Source organism: Chlorocebus sabaeus, chromosome X (assembly GCF_047675955.1).
Source record: "Chlorocebus sabaeus isolate Y175 chromosome X, mChlSab1.0.hap1, whole genome shotgun sequence".
Classification (NCBI taxonomy): Eukaryota; Metazoa; Chordata; class Mammalia; order Primates; family Cercopithecidae; genus Chlorocebus; species Chlorocebus sabaeus.
In genome coordinates this window covers 59,411,374-59,424,789 of record NC_132933.1, presented here as the reverse complement: position 1 = coordinate 59,424,789, position 13,416 = coordinate 59,411,374, and the positions used below count along the sequence as shown (strand labels likewise).

The following is a 13,416-nucleotide window of genomic DNA, read 5'->3' as shown; positions in this document are numbered from 1 at the left end:
CTAAATGTATTCAGTATTCACAGCATTGAGATATTTCTGTCTAACTGATCAAATCATATAGTAAGCAGGTCCAATTTGTTTGTTAATATGACCAGTAACAACAGATTGTCATTCCCTACCTATTATCTTCCAGTGACTTTCTTTTAATCTCTTAAAAATAATATATTTTCCAACTTTTTCTTATGAAATTTTTAAGCACTTGGAAAACCTGAAGACTAACACCTATATACCCATAATCTAGAGTCAAGAATTTTTATCATTTTGTTCTATTTGCTTTCTCTGTTTTGCTGCATAATTTGAAAGTAAGTTACAGACCTCATGATGCTTCATATGCACATATTGCAGCATATTTTGCCTAAAAATAAAGCCTTTCTCTGTAATCGCAGTATTATCATATTTAAGCTACTTAAAGTATTTTCCTATCATCTAATGCCTAATCAGTATTAGATATCTTCGATGCCTGCACCCAGTTTTTAAGTTTCATTGGAGTTTTTATACCATGAGAATTATTTATTTTAGGTGTACAGTTTGATGATTTACTGCAAATTTACAAAAGTTGTACAGCCATCATCTTAATCTGAGAACATTTCATCATTCTAGAAAGAAGTCTCTGATACACGTTTTTTTTTTTTTTTAATTGAACTAGGATTAAATAACGGTTATATCTCTTTAAAGTTTTTTTCCTAAAATAATTTTTCTTTTATTCCATGAAATTGATTTTTAGAAGAAATCAGCTGTTTGTTTTATGGAATCTTCTACATTCTAGATTTATCTGCCTGTTTTCTCATTATGTCACTTAACTTTTTCCTCTATCCATCTCCCAACTGCCACTCCCAGTATTTTCTATTAAAGTCCTGGTTAGACTCATTCTGATATATTTGGAATAAAACCCAAATTTGCTAATTATTTTCCTCCTCTAAAAAGTAAGCCCCATAAAGCCTTCTCTAATACCAGTGTGTGGTTCACAGTAGGATCTCAGTAAAAATTTGTTGAGTGAATGAATGAATCACCTACATTCAGATTATATATTTTTGCCATCCAGTTTCAACCTCAGCTTAAGACATTTTTCCATTTTAAATTTTCTCCCTCTGAGGATGAATACTGAGTGATCCCTCCACTTGGTTTTTCAAATCATGCCAGTTATGGAAATGTAGTCCTTTTTGATTCCAGTATGATAATGATAATATCAATTAGCACAGTTTTTGATGCTTCTGACCATTCCATGCTATTATTTTCAGTAGCCATCTATAATTTAGTTATGTTAACAAATGTACTCTGGCCTTTGGATTTTAAGGACATGTACATATATATAGATATTTCTAATGTGAGAAAATCTAAAACTCATATAAGTATATCCAGCTTCAATAAATAACTGTATTACTTTTGGCTGTTTCTCAGCCAGTATATTTGCATCAAATTCTCTGTTCTGTTTTCAGAAATACATTAAAAAATTTATGTGGGAGTGGCAGTTTGCAGAAGGCACTGATACATGTAAAACCAAGTAAAAGCCATGCACAAATAGATATGTTTTGAATTATGTTCACTGGGAAAAATAGTAAAGAACTCCCCTGGTATTTTGCTTCCTATGCTTAAGGCCTTATCTTTGATAACTTGTTAGATGAGATGACAAGTATATCTTGGCACTAGATGCTAGGGAATTGTTGACATATTTTAGATTGCAAATCAGTTTGTATGCACAGTGCATTGCCTCAAAGGGCGTATTATGGTCCTCTACTATAAAATATATTGCTTTAGTTTAAAATGTAGGTGAAATTATAAGAAATAAATGGAAAATCCAGTTTGATCTCACCATGAAAGTTTGAAATAATTTTTCATTTGCATACTGGTCAAATCAAAATAAAATTAATTTTAGGTGTTCAGTGCTGAACAACACTAGCTTAATAAGACTGTAATTTGAAGAACCTTGTCAAGGATTTCTACAAAACTTACATTGTTAAATAGGAACGAGGACAATGGGCAGAGAATATAGGGCAAACCTTATTTGTTTGGGGTGTATTTTTATATGAGTAGTCATATCACACAGATGGAAAGAAACTAGTATTTTATTAGATTTGTTTCATGTAAGGTGACCCGTGGAATAGAGGGGCTGGAATTCTCAGGGCTCTAGGACATTTTGGTTACTTCATGTATAGTCATGTCCCACTATATCTGAACATAGTGCTCTAGAGCAAAATCTGTTGTCAAGAAAGAATCAAGAAAGTTGCTAGTGAGTATCCAAAACATGAAATGCATTTTCAAAACAAGTACCTTCTTGGAAAATGCATATTTGAATTTGGTATTTATGTATATAATGGTTTTCTACAGAGGATTTCCTAAAGCATTGACACTGGAACTATAGAAACTGTTGTTATTTAGTTCATGACTTCTTGACTAGGGTAAAGTGCTAAAGGGACAAAGCTTGTGAATTTAGTTTCTCTGACGACCTTTACCCTTTTTATTAGACTATACTCTTAGACTTTCAAATAATTTCAGAAGTATATACAGGACAGATCCATTCCTGCTACTTGAGAAATAAATGGACTTTGTCGATGGTGACTCAGTCATATCACCTAGATGTCCGTTATAGTCAACACAGTATTCTATATATCATCTTTAAATAATTCCTGTCTGGTGCCAAGTACTTAATTTAAACTTAATATGTGATTGAATGAATTGAAAACATTTTATATATTTTGTAGCTCTGTCCATTGAGAAGGCCTAGAAGAAACAATACCCAATAACAATGAGCACACCCAGTGCCAAGGTCTTGTTTCCTATTATAGTTCTACAGTAAAAGGAACCTGGGCTCTGTAGAAATGGCTGATTCTAGGGCTAATGCAAGGGTTATACAAAATTATACTGGAGCATCTTGTAAGAGCCAGCAAGTAAGGGAGTACTTAAGAAACAAAATGAGGGAGTTAATGTCAGAGGGGCACAGGAGCTAACTAAAAGAGCTTTCCATGGCCAAAGCTGGAATAGTTTAAGCAACAAAATAAAATTGTATTGAAATATTACCCAAAGTATAAAATTAATAATCATGAATCCATACTCGTATAAATAAGTGACTTAACACATGGGGATAAATGGAAAAATCTCCTGTAACAGATGAGTTCCAGAAAATTTATGTGGGCATATTGCCATCAAGAAGTTGGAACATAACTTCCCATTCTGTAAGTGTGGGCTGCACATAGTGACTTTTTTTTCCAAAGAGTACAGTATGGAAATGGGAGGAGAATAATCTTAGAGTGGAGAAAGCTGATAAATACTACTTTGGTCAGGTGATTAAAGTTAGTAACCTTAGTGATAAGTTAGTAGTACATACCCTTGATATGATGTGATGAGAATGGTACTTGCCTTTGTGTTATTTCTCCCAAAAACTTACAATCTAAGTATAGCTATGATAAAAAAAAAAAAATACTAGACAAACCTAAATTGAAAAGCATTCTAGGCTAGGCACTGTGGCTCACGCCTGTAATCCCAGCATTTTGGAAGGCCAAGGCAGGTGGATCACTTGAGTCCAGGAGTTCGCGATCAGCCTTGGTGACATGGCGAAGCCCTGTCTCTACAAAAAATTACAAAAATTAGCCAGATGTGGTTGCACGTGCCTGTAGTGTCAGCTACTCAGGAGGCTGATGCAACAGAATCGCTTGAGCCTAGGAGGCAGAGGTTTCAGTGAGCCAAATGGTGTCACTGCACTCCAGCCTGGGCAACAGAGTGAGATCCTGTCTCAAAGATAAAATAAAATAATATAAATATAAAATAAACACTCTATAAAATAAATATCTGATGATTACTCCTCAAGACAGTAACAGTCATCAAAAACAAATTCCTCTGCCACAGTTCAGAGGAGTCTAGGAGACACGATGCCTACTTGTAATATGGCATCTTAGATGGATTTCTGGGACAGTAAAAGGACTTAGCTGAAAACTAAGGAACTTTGAATAAGTATGGACTTTAGTTAACAATAGTGTGTCAGTATTGGTTCATTAGTTGTGGTAGATGTTCCATATCAATATAAGATATTAATGGTAAGAGAAACTAGATGCACGGGATACAGGAATTCTCTGTACAATATTTGCAAATTTTCTGTAAACCTAAAACTATTTTAAATAAAAAGCATGTTTAAAAATACATATCACTTGATTGGCATAAAAGCTAAACAATAGTGATGATGTGTTTTTCTGAACACAAAATTCAAAATGTCTTACTATATTAAGGTAAATGAGAGGGTGAAGTGCCCATTTCTTCAAAGCAAACATTTGACAAACATTTATACTTGGAGCTTCTACCCTCTCACATCATTCTTTTCTATCTTATCACTTCCATCTACAATATTTTGTTGCTTCTATAAGCTTTCAGATATCATCCTTAAGATGGCAGAGATTGACTGTTTGTCACTTGACAGTTCTGTAGAGGGAAGAAAGGGGAAGACATATTTTAAATTCTCACATTTTCCTTAGAATGACTAATGCTGCATGACAGAACTATGCTGGAGGGAATATACATGAGAAGAATTGTTTCCACACTGCACAGTTTTCTACCATGTTGATTCCAGTCAGGATAAGAGTGATAATTTCTGCTTCAGAACAGTCATGTTGACAACTAGAATAGGATGTGCTCATGCTTGGCTTCTATTTAGGAAAAAAAAGATATTATATTACACACCATTGCTAGAGCTATATATTTCATGGAAATTATGATATATGATTAAATTTTCCAAAAATCCCTCTTTATTTTTCATTTATCCTGTGACTTAGATTGCACTATTGTTATTTTCTATATTATCATCCAATGTGAAATGGCCAAACATATTGTGGTAATTAAAGATATTGTTATATGTGAAGATTATAGTCATTTTATAATTTGACAGACCCATGCCTATCTTAAATCCTTTAAGAAACTTTCTAAGATACATTTGTTTCAGCAGCATGGTAACTTACATGAGCTAGTGTGAACAAAGAACATTAAGGATTTTTTAAATAGGAGCCTCATCCAAATGCCCAGATATTTGCAGAAGAGTTGAATGTTTCAGATTAAGGCTTAGAGGAATTGCCAGCTACTTTGAAAAAGATGTTTCAACTCAAATTTATGTATCTGTGAAAATTTATCTACAATTTTGCATCTCAGTGAAAATTCATTGGAATTATTTGTAATCTTTAAATGATGTAGAGGTGACCTTTAAAATAACTAGTTTTAGTGATATTTGTGGTAGAAACTACATTGTGAAACATTAAAATATCTTTTCTGTGAGCTTACATTTATATTGACATTTACCTAAGTATGTTTCATAACAGATGGTATAATCATTTTCAAAAAGGAGAAATTGAGATGATTACTAGTTTATAAAAGTAATATGAATGTTTTGCACTGTATTCAGCTTGTCCTTTGTACCTCAAGGCCTTAGCATCTGATATTCCTTCTGCTTGGGGCATTGAATCAATTTTGGCTCTTTTATTACTCCCATCCTGTTTAACTGCTTTTTCTGGCTAGCTCTGGTTTATGCCACAGGTCTCAGATGATATGTCAGTAATTCAGACTTGACCTTCCCTTCTGAATTATGTCTCTGTTTCTTTCATAGCATCCTGTACTTTTCCTTCATCTCCCCAATCATGATTATGATTATATACTCATTTGTTTCATATTTGTGTAATAACTATTACCTTTACTAAACTGTAATATCCATTGCATAGTTATCTGGCACATAATATATGATAAAAAGGGAATTGTAAGAATCAATGAACAAATATTATTATAATATCCAGATTACTTGCATGATTGTCACAATTTACATCTAACCTTTATAGGATTTTAGCATATTTCATGAAAATAAGTAGACGTACAGAAAATCAAGTTACTCTTGTTCTATGATAGAAATAGAGAAAGTAAGCCGCAATGCTTTTAAAACAGAGTATTTGACCAAGAGACTTTGTTGGTGTTACTTTTTCTCTTTTCTCAATATGATTTATCCTCTAGGAAAGGATCATACAGATTCTTCAGTTCAGAATAACTCCAGCAACACTTACATGGTGACAACACCCTCTCCCATTCTCTGCTGTTAGTCCAAATTTTAATTACTGGTCTCAAAACTTCTATCCTGTCTTAATCTGAGCAGACAGACGACCTTGGCACCTACCACTGAATGAAAATGAAGGCTATTATGTGAGAAATACTTCATCTTTCTCCCTTTTACCTCCTACCACCCTCCAAAAAATCCTGCATCCATTCCCTTTCTTTATTCTTTGCCTCTGCTCTTGGGAAAAGAAATTCTTTCTACCTCTGAGTTTAATTTCATTCCTTTCTGTTTTCTCTATGATGTTGCCACATTAGCTATTTCTTCTCTTACCTATGTTTTTAAAATATGTTTTCTTTGTACTTTATCCTTCTAGATGCCCTATGAATATGCTCAAGTTTCTTTCATGTAAAAAAAAAATAAAAGAATTTTAACTCCGCATCTTTTATGATTGCCTTCTTATCTCTTTACTTTCCATATTGACTGTGTCTGTGTACTCTCGGTCTCTACATTCTCCTTTCAATTCAGTCTTTTAACCCACTGTCACCTGGCTTCTGCCTTTACCTCTTAGTTGAGATTGCATTAACAAAGGTTACTAATGACTTCTTAATAGCTAAGTATAATGGACATTTTCAGATCTGAATTTAACTGATCTGCTGCATTTAATACTGTTGTCTGTAACATCTTTTCTATTTTTATGAATTTTTCAAAGGTAAGGATACTTGCTTTTTGTAGAAAATTTAAACATTACAGAGTCATAAGGATTCTTACGCTTACCTTGAAACTTTATTCTCCCTGTGTTTCTGTGACTCTTTTCTGCTGCTAGTCCTGCTCTTACCACTCTGGCTAATTTCTTAGCGTATACTTTGTAGGTTTTTCATTCACTGCCAACCCCTTGCATGTTGGTGTTCAGTTGGATCCAGTGCTCAAACTTTTTTTCATTTGAAATTTCCCTGCAAAGTAATTTAGTTTTCTCTCGTGACCCTAGCTATCACTCAGTGGCTGCCAGCTCAGTATCTCTAACTCAGATCACTTTCCAAAGTGCCAATACCCACACATCCTCTTTCTTACATGCATAATTGTTCATAAATCTCATAGACACTTCAAACTTCAGGAGTCCAAAATGGAAACTACAACCATTTCTTGAAGTCTGTGCCATTTTCTCTACTATCTAGTCATTGTCATTGCCTTTGGTCTAATGTGTCGAGCCAGAGCCTTACCCCAGATTCCTTTCTCTTTTTCACCCTTTGTATCCAATTTGTCACTAATTTCAATAGAATCTTCTCAACATATCTCATGTATTTCTCAGTATTATCATTCACAGTGTCGCTGTTTGAGTTCAGACTCTTTCATTTCTTGTCTACATGAAAACTTAAGTGATCTCATTGCCTTCTGTCTTAACCTGACTTCAGTCCATCTTTTACTCTGTGAATAATTGTCCTTAAACACTCAAATATGACCATATCATTCTTCTGCTTAAAATAATGTCTCCCCATTAGCTTCACTGTAAATTCCACAGGAGAGATTCCAACCTCCTTAGCATACCACCCAAAGCCTTTGTTAACTGACCTTTGCCTATCTTTCTAGCTGATGTCAGGACTAGGTCTCAAGGAACTGAAATTAGAATGGATTATTCTATTGTGTCAAGTAACAGAAAGAAGCTGCCAGTTGAATATGAACTGAAGTATTTAAGAGTTTCACATGGTCAAATCAGAGACATGATGATATTTGAGAGTAAAAATGAAAATTACAGAAAGACCTAAAAGGGCTGCCTATAACTAAAGAGGAAGGAGCATAAGATCAAGAACACAGAAAACAAGATGTTGGAAACTATCACCAAGAGTCACTGAAATGTCTATAGCATTGAGCTTATGATGGGTCCGTATGCTAGGTTGACTTAAAGGATTAGATTTAAGATGGAGACTGATAGAAAAATCTGTGATATGTCTGATCATCTTTCTCTTCTATATAAAAGACTTTATTGGCTCCCTATCAACTATAGGACAAAATCTAAGATTTTCAAATGACCTAAGAGGGCCTCCATATTTAGGCTTCTTTTTATCTCTGCAAACTTAACCTCCTTCCCCCTGCCCTCTTGATCTTTAGGTTCCATCAACACTAAATATCTGCTGCTCTTTTCTCATGTTTCTTCTGCCAAGATTGTCCTTAATTTCCTCATTTTCTAGGTAAATGCCTGTTCATTCTTTAAGACCCTAAACAGACATCACCACCTCCAGGACACTCCCCCTGAATCTTCCTCACTCCCAGAGTTACCCATCCATCCATCCATGCATTTATTTGTTTGTTTATTATTGAGAAAATATTTTTTGAGTGCTTAATATGGGCCAGATTCTATGTCATGTAATGGGAACACCATGGTGAATAAGATAGGCCACACATGACCTTTAGCAGTGGTTACACATATAACAGAATAATCAGAAATAAAATAATTACCAATTTCATAAATGTTTTGAGTAAAAGAAATGATGAACTATCATACAGAAAAATGAAGATGAGCGTTAGACAGAGAGGCAAACCACTTTAGTATAAGGTTAAGCCATAAAAAGTTGTTGCTCTTTAAACTGTTTGTGTCCCATAAAATAGTTTTACATAGTTTAACCTAATAGCTGACTTTCTGAGGAATTGATATTTAAGCTGAAACCTGAAGGATGAGGTGGAATTGGCCATGCTGGCTAAGCCTATAATTCAGCATGTTTCAGGAACCAAATGAAAAGAATTGAGAAAAAGAGTGAGTGAAACAAGACAAAAGTAAGAGACAGAAGTAGGGCACATCATATAGGACCTTATGGGAGATTGGATTTGATTTTCATTAAAATGTAAAGCCACTGGAGTTTTTTAAGATCCCTCTGTTTACAGTGTGGGACTAGAATAAAAGGGAGTAAGGGTGGAAAAATGCTATTAAGAGGTTGATGTAAGGAGACAATTTGGTGTTGCCTTATTTGTGCAGAGTTTGGAATCAGACTGCCTTTGGTTAAATCCTGGATATGCCATTTATTAGCCATGTTACTTCATGTTCAAATTTTGAGTTTTACTCGAATTCTCTAAACCTCGGTTTATCTGTCTGTGAAACAGAGATAATGATAGGACCAACTTCATAGGTTTGGCCTTGAGATTGAATGAGATAATCCATTGCAAACACTAAGCAGTCCTTGATGGAGAATAAACACTAACTAGGTACTAGAGATTAATAGCCCAAGTGAGAGATAATAATGGCCTGGACTAAGTTGACAGTATATTTGGAGACAAGTGAATGGATATGAGGCCTATTGTGGAGGTTTAAATATCTGGATTTAGTAATGTATTGGATTTGACAGTTGAGGGAAGGATTTTTCAATTATGACTCCTGGACTTCTGTCAAAAGGAGTGGAGAGGGTTGTGTTGCACTTTCCTGAATTGGCGAAAGTCTGTGTGGTACAGATTTTAGTTATATGAATTTCTCTATATATACTATATAAAGCAGGAATGAAATAAAGGAAAAAGGTAAGTATCATACAATGTGAGAGAAAATGGCTATTAAATATTTTAGGGGTCTGTCAGAATCTTACATGAGGTACATGAAACACATTTAGTTTATATTATGTTTATACCACAGTGTCTGTAATATGTAAAATTTTTAAATGTGTATATTGTTTGTTCCCGTGGTATAAGATTTTGGAAATTTCTACTGTGCTATGTGATAGGCAGTGAACAATTAAGCTTATATGTTTCTTTTGTCTTTATATTAAAGTTGATTTGTAATCATTCCATCTGCTTCTCTTACAGAGTGGAGCTTGCTTGATATTTCTCTAGATAAAGAATTTAAGGAGAGCATCTATCTTTGTTCTCTTTGGCAACTGAGAGTCTGCCCTTGGAAACATCAGGCACCATGGGGAAGCGGGATAATCGGGTAGCCTATATGAATCCTATCGCAATGGCCAGATGGAGAGGCCCAACTCAATCTGTGGGCCCAACAATCCAAGATTATCTAAATCGACCCAGGCCCACCTGGGAAGAAGTAAAGAAACAATTAGAAAATAAAAAAACAGGCTCAAAAGCATTAGCTGAATTTGAAGAAAAAATGAATGAAAATTGGAAGAAAGAACTTGAAAAAAGCAGAGAGAAATTATTAAGTGGAAATGAGAGCTCATCTAAAAAAAGAGAAAGAAAGAGAAAGAAAAAAAAGAAATCTTGTCGGTCTTCATCTTCTTCATCAAGCTCTGATTCTTCAAGCAGTTCTTCAGATTCTGAGGATGAGGAAAAGAAACAAGGAAAAAAAAGAAAGAAAAAGAAGAACCGTTCATACAAATCATCCCAAAGCTCTACGTACGAATCAGAATCAGAGAGCAAGGAGTCTGTAAAAAAGAAAAAGAAGTCAAAGGATGAAACAGAGAAGGAAAAGGATATAAGAAGCCTCAGCAAGAAGAGAAAGAAAAGTTATCCTGATGATAAACCTTTATCATCTGAGTCCTCATCTGAATCAGATTTTGAAGAGGATGTGCAAGCAAAAAAGAAGAGAAGGTGTGAAGAGCGAGAACAAGCAAAGGAAAAAGTAAAGAAGAAGAAGAAGAAACAGCACAAGAAACGTAGTAAGAAGAAGAAAAAGAAGTCTGGATCAAGTCACAAGTCAAGATAACATCAAGAAAAAAAGCAAGAATGAGTTTGCCGAGTTTCCCTGTGTTAGTAGAATTATTTCTGGACTTTGAGTTGCCTATCAAATCCCACTGTGCCAGAAAGGGGCATAATGGCTGCTGGCAACTTAAATATACATTTTTCTTTGTTTGCTTGTCCTTCCTTCCAATGGTCAATTCCTCTGAGAGCTAAAATTCTGTTGTCATACCAGTGAATAAAATGTTTGAAATTAAAGTAAAATGTGTTAGATAATGAATAACTTTGACGAAAAAAAAAGTGTATCTAAGGTTAAATGTATTTAATTTGAATACATCTTTGAAATATCATCATAAGTGAAATATAAACGTAATTTCCAGACAATTGTAGTTGGTGTTTTTGATGCAAGGACTTAATATTGATGTCTCAAATACCTTGCTTTTGTAGATAAGTTTAGTTCATTTTACTTTTTTCTTTTATGAATCTTTGTTTACATGGGGAAAGAGCATGTGGGGTGGGAAGGGCAAGTGTTTGCTAATCACTGTGGCTAGCTGAATAGTGTGCCTTTGACTCTTACACATCCTGTTTTTGCCAGAGCAGCAGCCATCCTTTTCTTACTTCATGAAATTCTGGGGTGTTGTATGCTGCTTCAAGTGAACAAGAAGGACAGAAGTTTACAGCATAAGTAAGCCCCCATATCTATGAAATTTACCTCTTCTTCAGCACTGTTTACTATACAGTACTGAATAATATTTAGTATTACAATATTACATGATTTGAAATAACTTTATACCCATTTTGTATGGAAATCATTCTAAACAGACCCTGATGTTTTTTGATTAAGAAATATTCTGAAAATTGTTTTGCATGTTTTATACTGTTAAGTTTTAATTATCTGACCATATTCTATATAACTGGTGATCCTTTTTAAAGATATGATTTATGCTTAGGATATAAGTTTCAAGTTTGTAGTTTCTTAACCTTGCTATATTAATTTCATTACTGTATTTAATTGCACCCTTGCCAAAATAGCATGTGAGAAGGTTTTTTAAAAAAAAATATGTAATGCCTTCATATTGAAGCTGGTTACTGTACGCAAGTTGAGTGCCAGACCTCTAGTACGCCGTGTGTTACATGAAACTACTGCCAAAATCTTAGTAAGATTGTTGTTGAAAAGATTGTTGTCTTAAGCATTAATATTGAATTTATATAGAAGTTAAATGTAGGTGATAATGACATCATTGATCTTCCTGTGTCCATATTTTACTACAATTTGGTGCCTTGTATCTGTTGCTGATTCACTTTTACCACTAGTGTAAAAATAAGTGAAAAAATATTTTTACTTTACATTTTTATATATCAGAGTAACATAAATTATAAATTTGTGTCTCAAAAACCACCTGTGATGGAGGATGTGCTAATTGTAATGTCATAGGTACAAAGTATTTTGGCATGATGAAAGGCTCAATAGCTATTGTTTTTAAATAGCAGATTTTATCTCAGCTACCTTCAATCACAAGTAAAATTATAAGGATAAAAAACATCTGCTACATAAATAACATGTTGGCTTGCCAAATTTTTTGCATTGGAAATACTGGAACCTCTCATTAATGTTCTTGGAACATATAGTGATGCCATGTTAGATCACCTTGGAGCTTCATAACTTTAGCTTTTTCCTAAGAATATATGTTTATGCTGATAAAAACTATTACATTTATGGGATATTTTGTATCCATATAGAGTTTTTCAGAATTGTTCATTAAAATGCTTTTTATAAGCTTATATTATTTGTAGAATATGGCAAAAGCATTTACAGCTCATCGTATATCTATCTGCTCCCATTCACTTCCAAACCTCTTGTAGTTAGGCAATGCCATTTGACTACTTCAAGCAGAGGGATTGTAAACGGAAGTGATTTTCTATTTCTATTTTGGACTGTAAAAAGTTCTGCATGACCCTCCAGTTTTCTTTTGCCTGTCATGGTGACCTGAAAGCAAGATGTTCCAAATGGCATACTTACAAGACGGATGCAACCTGGATCCTTAGGTCGCTATTTAGAAGGGACCTGACTGGAGTGCTGATGGACTTGCAGCACATTTTTTAAATGTAAGAAATAAACTGTTATGTGTGAAACCACTGAGATTTGGGGTCTTTTTATTACTGCAGAATCACCTAACCTAATCTGACCAATAACACAGAACTCTAGAACATCTATTTCATTATTTACGTAAAATATCTCACCTCCTTGTATCACATTCTTCCGTAGTCTACAGATTGACTCAGAAGTGATATTTATGCCATAGTAGAAGGAAATACTCATTTTATTTGCATTGGTTTTTGTGTAATGATTGAGGGAGAGAGTGGTCTACCATATTTCATGCTTATCAGAAATGCTGCCTAGGAAATAAAACTACATTATTCTGTTGATTGCAGTAAAAAAGTTCCAGTAAAGTGTTTGAGAAGGAAATTTTAAAAGTACTTATGAGGACTTGATGAAGAAGAGGAATGGTATTTTTTATATTAATTATAGAACTTATGGCAGAGACAAGTGCTATAGAAATATGGAGGATAATAGACTGAATAGATTTAGTTGAACATTTAATATGTAGCTTCTAAATTAAGAGCAACGTAATTTTGTCCCTATTTGAAAAGCACTAAAGTGGTTATTAGTGATCTGCCTTATGTGATTAGTAAGGAGTATAGCTTTAGCTATAACATTCAACTCGCTTTGGCTATGGAAAGGGCAGCAGTGAGAGAGTAAATAAGAAAGAAGATGGCAGATGGGAAAAATCGATACACTC

General features: G+C 34.2%; 1 protein-coding gene across 2 annotated transcripts in view; it reads left to right on the top strand.

Annotated features, from left to right (window-relative positions):
- Nucleotides 1-12,748, top strand: part of FAM133A (family with sequence similarity 133 member A) — a 37,831-nt gene extending 25,083 nt beyond the window's left edge. The window contains exon 4 of one of the 2 annotated variants that reach the window (XM_007992217.3): nucleotides 9,794-12,748. In XM_007992217.3, coding sequence (XP_007990408.1) covers nucleotides 9,897-10,643 — 747 coding nt within the window. In that variant the 5' untranslated portion in view covers nucleotides 9,794-9,896 and the 3' untranslated portion in view covers nucleotides 10,644-12,748. The remainder of the gene's footprint in view (nucleotides 1-9,793) is intronic. The other variant, XM_073013534.1, reaches the window with a different exon arrangement.
- Nucleotides 12,749-13,416: the final 668 nt, after the last annotated feature.